This window comes from Melopsittacus undulatus, chromosome 8 (genome assembly GCF_012275295.1).
Source record: "Melopsittacus undulatus isolate bMelUnd1 chromosome 8, bMelUnd1.mat.Z, whole genome shotgun sequence".
Taxonomy (NCBI): Eukaryota; Metazoa; Chordata; class Aves; order Psittaciformes; family Psittaculidae; genus Melopsittacus; species Melopsittacus undulatus.
The window spans coordinates 18,985,662-19,000,694 of NC_047534.1; the positions used below are offsets into that span (position 1 = coordinate 18,985,662).

The 15,033-nt window shown below is 46.6% G+C and overlaps 1 protein-coding gene across 1 annotated transcript in view; it reads left to right on the forward strand.

Annotated features, from left to right (window-relative positions):
• Nucleotides 1–564: 564 nt before the first annotated feature.
• The window catches only part of LOC101877341 (MICAL C-terminal-like protein), a 42,180-nt gene continuing 27,711 nt past the window's right edge, over nt 565–15,033 (forward strand). The window contains exons 1-5 of the mRNA XM_031050259.2: nt 565–653; nt 3,492–3,661; nt 4,843–4,917; nt 11,236–11,333; nt 13,504–14,836. Coding sequence (XP_030906119.2) covers nt 598–653; nt 3,492–3,661; nt 4,843–4,917; nt 11,236–11,333; nt 13,504–14,836 — 1,732 coding nt within the window. The 5' untranslated portion in view covers nt 565–597. The remainder of the gene's footprint in view (nt 654–3,491; nt 3,662–4,842; nt 4,918–11,235; nt 11,334–13,503; nt 14,837–15,033) is intronic.

Consider the following 15,033-nt stretch of genomic DNA (forward strand, 5'->3'; position numbering starts at 1 on the left):
TAAACTTCTAATGAAAGGCTGAAGGCTTAGCCCCCCAGGCAAGATTGGTCCATATACTTCCTGCCACACATAAATGTAAATCAGGAGCCTGAAAAGGGACCATAAATCCCTATTTGTGCAACTGGCATATGTTGTACTGCTGCCACCAGGCATCCAGCCTGGTGGCTGTCCCATGGAGCAGAGCTAGCATCTGCAGCTGCAAAAGCTGAGACTGCCCCTGAAGTTTGCTTCTCTCTGCATCTGAGCTGATGAACCCCAGCAGGGCTGTACTGGGTTTAAGAGATGTTCTTACTGTGCTGGGCTGTTGGTGCACACACCTTCCCTGTGCCTGTGGGAACAGACAGGGCCTCACACAGAAACCACCAGTAATGGCCAAGGACCACTTGAACATGGGGGTGAGGTTCCTTCCATGGACTCTGTCCTCTCCTAATACTCTGTTATCACCTTTGTGCTTTCCCAGACCACTGCCTGCCCACAGCTGATGAGCCCACGTCCCCAAAGAAGGCAAAGAGCATCTCTGAGTGCCATGACTTGGAGAGCTGGTTCTCACCTCCTTCCCCTGAGTGGGCCACCGTGAGGGTCATCCCCGAGGAGGAGATGACGGAGCACAACCTTCTTGCTATCCGAGTCATGGTCACCAGTGACACAAGCAGGTACTTTAAAATACAAGTAAGCCTATAAAATAACCTGTAAGAGCTGCTTGGTTTTCTCTGGAATACTAAGGAAAACTATAGCAAAATACAGTACAGAATGTACATATAGCTCGGGGGGAGGGGAGGAGAGTGGAAGGGAGGAAGGAAAAGACAAAACACTCAGAATAACAACTGTTCTTTGCCGCAGCCATAAATCCCCCCAGACACATGAGTCACTCTGCAACAAATCTTCAAACATTCGCATCCCACACAGGGGCCTGAATCAGAGGGAAAAACATTGCCCTGATCAGCAAAGGTTCAGCTCTTTGTGCACAGAAATATGTCGGATCAGGGATTAGGGCAGTGGGTGTGCCTGTGACAAAAGGTGCATCCTGTGGTGTGGCTGCCTCCCACCTCAGGCATCATCCTGCAGCTCCACACCCTGGGCCTCTCCCAGCTCCTGCCCACCCCTAAGAAATCTGAAATCTGATGACTCCTGGGGAGCTGTCAGAGGAAGCCCCATTTCTGTGTGCAAATTAGAATGTATTGGCTTTCTGGGCAGGATTCTGTAGGAGTTCATTCTGTCTAAGGATTAGATGGGTATCTCGGGACTAAAGCAGCTCTCCTTACTGAGAACTAAAATAGAAGAGGGAGAACAGGGTAGGGGAAAGGCAAACAAATCAGGGCAAACCCAAAGCCAACTGTTGCAAACACTAAGGATGCTCATTCAAATTCTTGATGTCCTTTAAACACCTATCCCTGATGCTGTGTGTGGTTTGTGGGGAGTCACACTTTCAGAAATGCAACTTTCTACTCCATGTAGTGGTACTAAATGGCTTTTGTACTCTGCTGCATGGGTCTGGAGAAAGAGGAACCTCTCCAAAATTCCTCTCCCACAGGGCACAGAGAGCTCAGGGAAGGTTTTCCTACCTGCTTGACAGACCCTCTGCAGAGCTTGTGCTTGTATCCCTAGCCAATACCCTCTGGCTTGCAGTGCTCCTGGGCGCTCAGGCAGCAATGAGAGTCAGCTAATCCCTCTGATCTGAGGGATCAGCTCCCTTCCCTTCCACAGCCCTCGTGGCCAGCCAGAGAGCTCCCTGGTTCCCTGCCAGGGGTGATGCTGCAGCTATCACCCCTGAGGTCAGCCCCCGCTGCTGCAGTGCTCTCCAGAGGCCAGCACCTGCTGAAAAATGGGGCACGAGAGAAATAGTAAGTGACAAATGGCACTGCTGAGCTGGCTGTGGGGCACTTAGTGGGACAGGGAAAACCACCAGCTCAGTGACGCAGTTCCGCAGCTCAGGCTTAAGATACTTGTGGATAATGACCACCTAGCAAGCAGAGATTGGAGGAGAAGCTGTAGCTCGCACCATAGCACTTATCTCCTTGCCAGCCAAGGAAAACAAACATTTTTGCTCTTTAAAACAGAAATATATCAATCAATGTTAATGACAGGTCTTTTTCTTTTGTGTGGCGCTCTGCCCAGTCTCAGTGTGGTATCTCTCCATCCACAAAGGATCTCAACTATCAAAGACTTCATGTATTTGTGTTTTCAAATATATCTCTCTCTATGTCTGACACAGCTTGAAAGACACCTAAAAAGTGCGTGTTAGTCTGAAACTTAAGGCCATGCTGATTCAGCCTATTGAGAGAGCAACGCACCTGGAGTTGTGCTCCCATCCTTGCCTCCCAGCACTGCTGGTTTGAACTGGGGAAAGTTCAAAGCTGGGATGGCGGGCGCTAAGCCATTTACCCTGGCTTTATACAGACTGCAGCCTTTTCTTTAACTCTTCTTCCTCCTGTCTCCTGGGCTGTGCCTCTGGCTGTTACAGTCAATCTTTACTTTCTACAAGGCAGTGCTATATAAACACCAAACAGCTTTCTTCTGCCACACCAGCAGGACTACTCATGGCATAAGCTGTTCTTTTTTAAGGTAGAGCTATTAGTCATCATGATAAATCTATAAATTAGGTTAGGAGTATTGTTTGCATTAGGAGCATGCCAAGTGGGATGGTGGGATGTGACTGAGAATATGGTCACATCAGAAGGCCTTAAAGTGCCTGTTGCCACGGTGAGCAGCTCCAGCGAGGCCACTGTGAGCACGGGGGCATGGGGCAAACAGCTCCCAGGAGCCTGTTCCTGCTGGAGCAGCACCACGAGGCAGCTGCAGAGGTACTGGCACCATAACTGTTTACCAGGTGATGTGTGCTCAGCTGCACCAGAGTGGGGAGCTGGTTCCACACCCCAAATGGACAATGAGGCCAGGTTCAGCAATAACTGTATTTAATTTGAGGGTGAAGCCCACTTCGCAGTCAGAGCAAGCTGCCCTGACAGATGAGGGCTTGGCCTCCTGCGAGTTCTTTCTGTAAGGTACACCTCTGATTTCCAAAAATCCAAGGGGGAAAAGGTAAAAACATAGTGTTTTGACTCTCATGCCTTGTTTCTAGGCCAATTACGGTATTGCAAATGCTGTTTACCTCTCTTCATCTTGGTGTACAGCCTTGCAGGCAGAAGGATCCATCCCTGCTAACCAAGAAGTGGTATTTCACCCCACGTTTGTCTCGGCAGCAGTTTGATTCCAGGTGCTGAAAGTAGAGGTTGTGCATATGAATCCAGGCAACAGAAGTCTGATGGGAATAGGTGTAGCTCAGCTGTATTGCACCTAGAGCAAATTACAGGCCTGTAATAATAGCAGTGAAAAAGAGCAAAATGAGGGTGCTGACTCTGGCTGCAAAAACACGTATTTCTCTGGGGCCCACATTGCTGTCAATGCTAGATGCACTGAAGGGGAACAAATACCTCCATGCCATGCATCTTCTGAAATGTTCTGCTTTCTTTCCATCTTATCCTTTTACCCTATAGCTCCGAGCTGGAGTCTGATTTTAACAGTGACTCATCAAATGCAGAAGTGAATGGACAGACCTCGTTGCTGGACCTCTCCACCTGCCTGAGCCCTGTCCAGAGGTGGGCATCGCTCACCAGGAGCCGTGTGGCACTGGAGGAAAGCCCCAAAACATCCAAAGTTGCTGATGGTAAGCAATGGCCCAACCTGAGGCTGCTCCAGCAGCCTCTTCTGAGGGGTGAAGTCAGGGATAGGGGGAGCGGAGGCTGCTGCCTGCAGCATGGCTAGGTTGTACCTGTTAAAGATCATTTCATTTGGGGGTTTCTGCCTTTTGGGTGCCCTAACTGAAACAGCATTTCCAAGATACAGTGTACTCCAGAGTACTTGTGCCTCACCCTTAGATTGCAGGGGTGGGAAGAACGTTTTCCCACTGGTAAAAATTTGGGATGTTATTGGCAGTATCTGCAGTGTTGCCTAGGGAAGGGTGATGTTGGGAAGCACTAGAGAACTCTGCTTGGCTCAGTTAGTATTTCTATCAGTAGCTGCTTAAAATTTTTGTATCAGGTGAAAGCACAAAGGATGTAGCTAGCAGAGAGGTGGGGAGACATTTGGGAACAGTCTGCTTCCAAATAGAAACTAATTTCTGGAGCTAGGGAAGGTCAGAACTAAAAGATGTACTCAAACCAGCTGAAGAAATTGTTTTGCAGAAAATAAAAGGCCATCGACATTCATTTCTTCCCATGTCCCACCACCCCCACATCCATATATGCATTTTTAATCCAAACAGAAAACAGGGGATTTCATACAGCTATTTAAATTAACTCTTGAATAATGGAGCACTTGTTTAGGGCACGAAAAATAAAGGACAGCAGCAAACCCTAAAGCGTGCCCAGCAGTGTGTGGTGCCATGCAGCCACTAAGGATTTTATCCTTTTTCCTCCCCAGTTCCATGTTCTTCCCCACCCCCAGCTGCTGACACCTTCCTCCCTGCAGTCACCTTTCTTCCCACCATACCAGCCGGGTTATCTAGGTCTTCATGAGCAGCCTGGCCCTCAGCTCTGCATCCTCACCCGCTGCACCACTGCAGTTTGTCCGTGTCTGCTGCAGGGAGGCAAGGGTCCTTGCTGGTCTGGGGACAAGCGAGAAGGATTTACGAGAGCTCCTTCCCTCCGAGCCTATCCCTGCCTCCCGCAGCGGGGCCGGAGGCGCGTGCTCACTGCCCCCTCCCGGCCGCCGCGGCTGGGAGAGTGCTCGGGAAACCACGGCTCGGTTTGGGGCTTTTGTTGTTTCCCCCGCTTTTTCCCACATCTATTTTTGCTGTCTGGCTTTTGCTGCGTTATCTGACCAGGTGTCTTCCCTGTCTCTGTTCAGCACTGCAGAGAGCCAACAGTTTTCACTCCTCCGCGTTAAATAAGTATCAGAATTGGAGGAGAAAACTCCAAACAAGTGAGTAAAGCCCATCTTCTATTTGCACTGTCTCCTGTTTTCCTGCTGCTTGAATTTGTTTCTCCTCCTTTTCTTTAGAAGTTTTGTAATTTTGTGTCACTACACGAGAAAACAGAGATCTAAAACACACCAAGTACTTCTTTTCCTTTTTGTTATTCTCAAAAAAATCAAACTCCTTTTCTGTGTGGCTGTTCCTTATATTATTGCATGCATCAGTAAGTGGTGTCTGCTCTAATTCTCCAAGAAAATGCACCCGTACCCCAGAGCCATGTATTCTGTCTTTAGCCCTGCCTGCACCGATTGCTTTTGCTCAGGTGCAACATTGGCTCTAACATCATGAGTACTCCTTAGGGATGCTCCTGGAGGTGCCTATTTACACCCAGGTACAGGTGCTCTATTTTTTTTTTTTTTGGAAAAAAACCCAGGTGATGTTTTTAGGATACAAAAAGGGAGAGATTACTAACAGCCATCCCAAGAGGTGACTTGGTGAACATAAGTGTTACTAGTTCTTGTCCTCTAGCAGTTTGACTTCGTTAGGGCTGACCCATCTCTGCCCATGCACAGGAATGCAGTGATTTCAACAACAATTTGGTCCATATTCAATTCACTTCCAAAACACAGTGCAGTCACCCCTAGCAGCCGAGTCTCCATCTAGGTAAACTTTTTCCTGGACTGCAGTCCCAAAACAAGCTATTCACCCTTGGTCACACCTCTGCTGCTCATAACAGGGTTGCCTGTCTGTGACACAGCCCCTCTGCGAGCACACCCAGTGCCTGCCCAGTCCCTGCTAAGGACTTGCAGGTACCTGCCAGGATTGATTATACCGGTATGGAAGCTGGGTGAACTTACCAGCATCCCACATCCTCCCAAAACCTTTCCTGTCCTTGCTAAGCACTCACAGATACCTGCCAGGAATGATCATACCAGTATGAAAGCTGGGTGAGCTTACCAGCATCCCAAATCCTCCCCAGACTTCATTAGAAATGCAGTCATAGCTGTTAGACTGGGGTGTTGACAGCCTTAAGTATGAAACACGAATGTACAGCAGTGGAAGGAAGGGATATGTGGACATGACCGAGTGCCACAGTTTCTGGGCATGGAGACAGAGGGTTTTGGGGAATGGTGGTGACAGCTGCTCTTTAACCCTGCCCTCTGCAATGAGGGGGTTTGCTGCTGCTGCTCAGAGTACAGTTGCCTTTAGAGAAGTTAAGACTCTACACCCAAAACAAGTAGGAACCCTGTGTGTATTACAGGACCCAGCATTCAAGCAGAGGCATTTGGGCTTGCTTGATATGAATGTACACCAGGCTTTAAGGTTATTTGAAAGTACCCACTGTGGGATGAACTCATATCTCAAAAGAGGAGACAAGCTGCATCTCTCCTTCCTGGCAAAGGATCACTTCAGAGTTGGATGCCTGCAGGTACATGTGAGCACTGTCACCACCCAGTCTTGGAGGCTCCCAATGCCAAACATCTCAAATTACTCTGCAAATCTCAGTAGGGAATGCACAGGGCTATTTCACATTCCTGAGAGGGTGCTCCCACCAAGCTTACCTTCAGCAGACCATCCCCTGTGATGGGCTGTCCCCAAAGAGGCAGCAGTTGCAGACAGATAAATGGGCCTTGATAGGGCTGTGTTCCCTAGGATTCACAGCACCTTTGAGTCCTGGGGACTTGTTGTGTTCTGAGAGGCCTCTCTGGAAGAGCAAGCGGAATCACAGAATCATAGAAGAGTTACGGTTGGAAAGGACATTAAGATCATCTAGTTCCAACCCCCCTGCCATGGGCAGGGACACCTCACACTAAACCATATCACCCAAGGCTCTGTCCAGCCTAGCCGTGACCATCATCAGGGGTGGAGCATTCACAGCTTCCCTGGGCAACCAATTCCAGTGCCTCCCCACCCTTACAGTAAAGAACTTTCTTCTTATAACCAATCTAAACTTCCCCTGTTTAAGTTTTAACCCATTACCCCTTGTCCTATCACTACAGTCCCTAATGAAGAGTCCCTCCCCAGCATCCCTGTAGGCCCCCTTCAGACACTGGAAGGCTGCTGAGGTCTCCACACAGCCTTCTCTCCTCCAGGCTGAACAGCCCCAACTTTCTCAGCCTGTCTTCATACAGGAGGTGCTCCAGTTCCTGATCATCCTCGTGGCCCTCCTCTGGACTTGTTCCAGCATTTCCATGTCCTTTTTATGCTGAGGACACCAGAACTGCACACAATACTCCAAGTGAGGTCACACGAGAGCAGAGTATAGGGGCAGGATCACCTCCTTTGACCTGCTGGTCACGCTCCTCTTGATGCAGCCCAGTATACAGTTGGCTTTCTGGGCTGTGAGCACACACTGAAGCTGGCTCATGTTCATTTTCTCATTGACCAACACCTCCAAGGCCTTCTCCTCAGGGCTGCTCTGAATCTCTTCTCTGCCCAACCTGTAGCTGTGCCTGGGATTGCTCCGACCCAGGTGTAGGACCTTGCACTTGTCATGGTTAAACTTCATGAGGTTGGCATCAGATCACCTCACAAGTGTGTCAAGGTCCCTCTGGATGGCATTCCTCCCCTCTAGCGTATCAACCAAACCACACAGCTTGGTGTCATCAGCAGACTTGCTGAGGGCGCACTCAATCCCATTGTCCATGTCACTGACAAAGATGTTGTACAAGACCAGTCCCTGAGGGACACCACTCGTTACTGGTCTCCAGCTGGACATTGAACCGTTGACCACAACTCTTTGAGTGTGACCATCCAGCCAGTTCTTTATCCACCGAGTGCTCTACCTATCAAATTGATGACACTCCAATTTAGAGACAAGGATGTTGTGTGGGACAGTGTCGAATGCTTTGTACAGGTCTAGGTAGATGACATCAAATGCTCTACCCTTGTCCATCAGTTCCGTAGCCCCATCATAGAAGGCCACCGAAGTGGTCAGGCAGGATTTCCTCCTGGTGAAGCCATGCTGGCTGTCACCAAGCACTTTGTTGTTTTTCATGTGCCTTAGCATGCCTTCCAGGAGAACCTGCTCCCAGATTTTGCCAGGCACAGAGGTGAGACTGACTGCTCTGTAGCCCTGGGTCATCCATTTTCCCCTTCTTGAAAATGGGGGTTATATTCCCAGTCTTCAGGAGCTTCACCTGACTGCCATGATTTTTCAAATATGATGGCCAGTGGCTTTGCAACTTCATTCACCAGCTCCTTCAGGACCTGCAGATGGATTTCATCAGGTCCCATGGACTTATGTACATTCAGGTTCTTAAGATGGTCTGTCATGGTTTAGACCCAAATTGCACAGCTCGTTGACTCACTCCCCTCTCCCCCTTGCTCCCCCAACTCCCGGATAGTTGGGGAGGAGAATCCAAAGAATGTAGCTCCCACGGGTTGAGATAAGAACAGTTTAATAACTAAGGTATAACATAAATCACTACTGCTACTACTAATAATAATAATGATAAAGCAAATAACAAGTGAAGAGAATACAACACCTCACCAGCCACCGACCCATAACTCACGCCACCCTGCCTGACCAAGCACTGACTGATACCTCCTCCAACCTCCAGAGCCCCAGTCCTTCTGGGTAACTCTCGGTTACATCCTGGGTATGACGTGCTATGGTATGGAATACCTCTTTGGCTAGCCTGGGTCAGGTGTCCTGTCTCTCCTTCCTCCCAGCCTCCCCTCCTCCCTGACAGAGCATGAGCTCAGAAAAGGCCTTGGAAAAACCAAACATTTGAGCAGTAACTCAAAACATACTTGCTATCAGCAACTGTTCCCAGCCCAGAAGTCAAAACACAGCACTGCACCAGCTACCAAGAAGGAGAAAAAATGACTGCTACTGCTCAAACCAGGACATGGTCTCACACCAGATCCTCTCCTACAGTGGGAAGGCTGATCCATGCCCAGAATGGGGAGGGAGAAAAGTCTTGTGGCATCTGTGTCAGCCTCAGAGCTGTCTCCAAGCACTGCAGAGCACTTAGAGATTGGCTTTTACATCAGAGGTTGGCTTCACCAAAGGCTTGGATTTAAAACCTTGCCTTAATTGAGCTCAGTTTTCAAAAGATCAAGCAAAAATGATGCTTATTACAGGTTTGATGGGGGAAAAAAAGAAATACTGTGAGGAAAGAAGAGAAGATCGTGGGTCACTCTTCATTTTGACTCATTTCCAGCTTGTTCTCAGAAGGACATTACTTAATCGTTTCCCAATTCATTTTCCCATCATTTTATTAAAATCTTCCATGTGCCTCAAAGACCCTAGAGGGAGCTACAAGCCTTTGAGAGGGAAGCAACACACTGCATGAATTTGAACTTCAAGTATGCTGTTAAAGCACATTCAGTGTATACTGGGAACAGAAAAAAGGCTTTTTTTTTACTCTCTGGAGGAACACTAAGTCTTAGTTTCTATATTTAATCCACTTAATGTGTGGTTATAAGAAATCATATGATCATCAGTCTCATGAAAGAAAAAAATCCGTCTTCTTTTCGGGCTTATTTCCTAAAACACGTACGATTCATAAACAGCACAAGGTACATGGCCAAGGGAAGGAAATCAGTGTCATGGTTATATTGGCTGAAAGGCTCAGAGCAACATATTACCTTTCAAAATCTTTAATCCCAATCCCATGGCCACAGGGAACACCGTGCTCCTAATTTATCTAGGTGACTTGGAGTAGCCTTTGGGCCAAACAGATCATGATGGTGCCCTAGGGAGCTGCTTTTTTCTTTTTTAGATCCTGTTTTGAATGTGAAGCTGCAAATTCAGCATCTTGGTGGGAATAAATCCAGCACTGGAATAGGTTGCCCAGAGAAGTGATGGAGTCTCCTTCCCTGGAGATACTTGAGGCTATCTGGACACAATCCTGAGCAGTGTAGGTGACCCTGCTTGAGCAGGGAGGTTGGACTAGATGACCCTCAGTAATCCCTTCCAGCCTCAACCATCCTGTAAGTCTATGAAAGACAGCAAGCTGTGGCTTTGCATGAAGCCGTGCTCCTGCATGTGCAGGTCCTGTCTGTGTAAGCACATGCGCACCTACAGGAACTGTTGTAGGGAACAGTTGTTCCCACATGCATGTGCCGCATCCCTGCAGACCCCTGGCTGTGGGGTTTATGCCCTCATTGGTGTTATGGCTGTTGCTGCTGCAGCGGTTGTATTTCCCTTGGTGTGCTGAGCTATGACATTTGCCTGTTTCAGGAGGCTCAGGGTTTTAGTGGATCAGGCTAAACCTGTTTGGCTCATTAATGCAGGTGAAGGTGAGATTTTTTTGTCCTAATTCTTGATTCTCCTGTTTTCCCATGGCTCAATTCACTTTACAGAATGTAAAGGTCAGCCCCTGGTTGCTAGTCCCTGCAGGAGCTCCTTAACGAACTCCAGTTCATCCTTTCCCTCTGCTCTTGACCAAACATGACAAATTTAATCAAGACTGGGAACAAATAGGTGAGACACTGAGAGGAAAGGAAAGTTGGGCCTCTCTCCCTGGCTTGTCTCTTCCAAAGTCTGCTATCTGCTTTCTCCGGTGTGTTGCTTGTGTCCTTACACATATTTAAATTCCTATGTGGAAGATTCAAAGTTTGTTTTTGGAACCTTGTGGGTTTCAGAACTAATAATTGGGAGTTAATAATTCACCTATAAATATACTTGTCATAGCTTGTTACAGCTTGACATGGTAAAATCTTGGCTCACAGATACTTTTATTCTGTCCAAAGATTATTTATTATGTAAAGTTCCCACCAGCACGAACATTAAAGAGCCCACCTGACTCCCTACTTTTTCTTCCAGCAGGTCTGTCAATGCTAGTTTTGGTTCAAAGCCTCTAGCAATTAGTTCCCTTGCCCAATCCTAGGAGAGCCCCCAGCATGCTGTCCTGTTTGCCTGGCTTGGGAGACCGCAGGATTAGTTCTGTCCTTACTGCCTGCAGGTGGTTGCATGTCCCATTCTTTCCCATTCTGACAGACAGCCTTCTCAGAAGTCATCCATTTTCTTCATTTCTCGGAACTGCCCAAAGCTTCCAGAGTTTCTGGTTGTTTTTACTATCTCTGCTTTTAAGGCTGGTTTTCCAGAAAATTTCCCAGAACTCTAAAGCTGCTTCTCTAGGTTCAGCCAAAAAGTGGATGCAGTTCAGGACCACTGCTAAAAATACCAACATCTGCTTGGCACAGGATGCACACACATGTGAGTGAGGCCATAAACTTCATTACTGGAAGGTCAGCTCTTCAGGTACAACTGTGTCCAGATGACTGTTTAACTTTCTATCCTTATTCTTTAATTGCAAACTTTACTTAAGACAAAACCAATATTGGTGTGATGGAAAAATGTATGTCTTTGGCAGGCTTCCCTCTACTGTCCAGCAAGAAACCTGGGCTACACGGGAAGGACAGCTCAGCCAGCTGTCAAAGTGGTCCTGGAGAAAATCCCTCCCAAACACAGGTACAAAGGAGAATTGCATAGAGCAAAACATGTGTAGCTACTTTTGGGTATCTCTGCTCTCAGCAGGCTGTCTGAGCATCCTCTGCTCATTCAAATGGTTTTGATCCTCACAGTAGCCACTGGAGTTATGTCTGTGCTGTACAGAGGGAAGAGACTTTGATGCTCTGATGGATTACCCATTCCCAAATCATGCACTGAAGTCACATTTGCTGTGGGACTCAGACCTTGATCACACTGGGAGTTAGGCACTAATCTGTTGCATCAGTCAACATGTAGGCACCACCAACCTGCCCTGCCCTCACAGCATGGGGCTTAGCTGCCACTGGGATTTCCTTTGTGCCACATTTTCTGCCCAAAGGAAAGGAGATCTCCCAAACCTCTGCTCCCTGGTGCTCTCAAGCTGCCTGTTGGTCTGTGTGCTCATAGGGTTGGATGGAAATGTGGCATGCTGACAACATGGTGGGGTGCAAGGGTATCACTTGATTACTGTACATCACTGGGCAAAACACAAGTGCCAGCACCAGCCTTGGAGAGGAAATACAGGAGTCAAGGTAATGGCTTGCATAATGACAACTGTAGGAAACCTGGTATAGGAGTCTGGGGTATTTCAGGCTGTTACAGCCCTTAGATGTAGGTGTTCCTGTGTCTGATGTTTATTCTTTGTGTCTGGTGGGCAGCAGCCTTTCTTAATTTGCAGCATACCCTTGGCTCCACACCTCCCACAGCTTAGGAGCATCCTCAGCTTCCTTCAGGACCTAGGGTTTCCATTGCATTTTCTGAGGTTTTAAATTTATGGGGGGTTTTAGGTTCGAGGAAGGATGGGCCTGCTGTATGTGCAGTGCTGCAGCAGGAGTTGTGACCTGCTGCACCCCAGGCAAAGGGCAGCACGTCCCCTGGACTTGGAGCTGGGTGGAGTGATAACCAGCTCATGTCCTCCTCATCCTAGCCAGTTGTCCTCACCCTTGAGTTAAACATGATTAAAATTGCTTGACCTCAGGGTCTGCATTAGAAAATAATAAATTCTCCCACGTCCATGGTGGTATTTGAAATCCGGTCCAGGACAATAGGGCCAGGAAGGGAATGTCCCATGGGAACAGAGCTGCACAATGCTGCCTCACCACACTGTGCATAAGGAGAGGTGACTCCTTGCAGCTCCCACTCCATAAACAGTGCTTAGTGGACTTACTTCTGTTCTAAAGAGAGAGAGGATTAAAAGGGTGCTCATTTGTTTATTAGTGCTTCTCATGTTTTTCTGTCTGAAATCCTGGCCAATATTGACTTTAGTCAACAAATACAACTGTGAAATGAGGTAATCATTACTTCCTTACTTCTGATGTTTCTGGGAAACAAGAAGTCAGACAGGTTAGCGACTTCACCTATGTAGATTTGGGAATCTGGCACATAAAAATAAACAGGAATTGAATCTTTGCAACATCCATTATCACATGGCATTTTGCTTAAAACACCTTCCTTTTAAGAAGGACAAAAAAACCTAACCCTCTAGTTTTAGTCTGCTGGCTAGATAATGCGGTCATTTCTCCTTGTTACTATCTCCAGCAGAAGATTTTAATGGCTAGGGTAATGAATAAAACTTTAATTAAAGGAAAGATAGTCATAAGAGGGAACTAATTGAATTGATTAAAATTATTGTCTTGTATTTAATGATCTTTTCTGGGTCAGGGTCACTTTGTACCTATGCTATGTAAGCATGCAATATTATAAAAGCAGTTGGAAAGGATGGATGATGGTCTTCTGGGCTTGCTGTAAACACTAAGGTGATGCAACTGGAATGTACACAGGAGGAAAAAGCAGATCTGTTCTAATTTGTTTTCCTGTAGATAGGCCTGTTTCTTTCTAAGGAAAACACTGAAGGCACTTCATAAAGATATGACAGGTTCTTAGTGTGAATAACATTATTTTTAGACTATTAATACTTCCAATAATATTAGATTTCCACTCCTAGGGAAATATTAGCCATTTAGGGAGAAAAGCTTTTCTTATTGTATTGTCATCTAAATACAAATATACATTATACGTATATATATTAGATATATATACACGTATATATATGAGTATATACATTAAATAGTATCATGTTAAGATTAAAAATTATTGAAATATTACATGGAATAAAAGATAAACTAAACTATCTTTTTCATGCACTTCACAGTTGGCTCATAAGAAACCACCAGAAATAACAAGAGGACATTTCAAACCCCACAGCCCAGTATTTCAAAGAAAAGAAAAAGCCAGAGAGATGCATGAAAACATCCATGTCTATGTGCCCCATTGTTATCCTTTTCAGAGCAGCACCAGAGGTTCTCCATGGACCCCTCCTGGGAATGGAACACTGGCTGATTTTTCTGAGCCTGAAGACACAGATAGTGACAATGGGACATACACAGCCCAGGGCTGGAAGGAAAAAACCCAGAAATACACTTCTGAACCAGAAGATATTATTGGGAAGACAAAAGTGCTGTCATCTCTGGATTTGCAGGAGAAAGATGGCAAAAATACAAGGCATCCAGAAGAAAAGCTTGAGCAAGAATTAAAGGAGGCAAAAAAGAGGCCGGTGCTTTGTGCTCAACAGCTGCCCTTGTCATATGATTCTAACAGGGCAGACTTAGGGAGAACATATTCAGGGTGTCAAAACAAAGGAGTGCTGTGGACTTCACAGGAGAACGATGCTGACTGGAAAAAAGTTGTGTTCAAGCGATCTGGTTGTCCTGTGCCTCTCTTATTTGCAGATGATGCTCCACCAGCTTTGCCAGTTGACACAAAAGATGCTCTGAGGAGTGCAGATGTAGATGCCAGGGAGCACTCAGCTGGCCCGCCAAAGTCACCACTGAAGCTCTTAGCCAATGCTATCAAAAGGTCTGTTTTTGAGCCTCTGACCTCGTCTTCAGAGGGACCAAAGCAGGACTCAAACAGCAAAGTCAAAGCCTCCTCAGAACAAGCTTTCTTCAGCTTCCCCAGTACTCTTGGCTATTCCCTAAGCCAAAGGAAGAGTAACAACACTCGGCCACCAGAGCTTAAAGCAGGGGAGTGGGCAGGAGAATATTTAGGAAATGGGAGCCATTTCTCAAATTCATCTAATTTTTCTTTTGACTCTGAAGAGAGATCTCCAAGGAGTTACAGCAAGGAGGCATCCTTCCCAGTTTACAGTTCTCACACCAGGCCTTCCCAGACAACCAATATACTTCAGAAACCGTCTTGCACTGGGATGGAGGATGTTCCAGGACTCCTAGAAAAGTTTACTTTCAAAGAGACTCTTCCAGGGGCTTCCATGGATGACATGTTTATCTGTAATGAAAAGTACCTCCTCCTTTCATCTCCAGAGCCCAAGGAAAATCTGGATGACTCTGCACAGAAGAGTAGTCTTGGGTCCCTCTTTGATAGACTGAGAAGTAAAGTTCGTTACAGAGAAAGGAATTCCTTTGTGTCATCTTTGCCTTTCATGAGGGACCATTCTCCAGAAAACAGGCTCTGTTATCCTTCCACAGGTGAGGACCCAAGTAGAATTATTATTAGTTATTGTTATGATGATGATTTAATAGCACCTAACCTTTAAAATATCTGTGTGTGCTCATGCGAACACCTATCTGTTGTATGCTATGTTTAATTTGTAGTTCCTTTCTACATATGAAGACTTAATAAATCTATTTTTTGGTTAAGGTTTAGGAGCTGCTTCTGGTTTAAA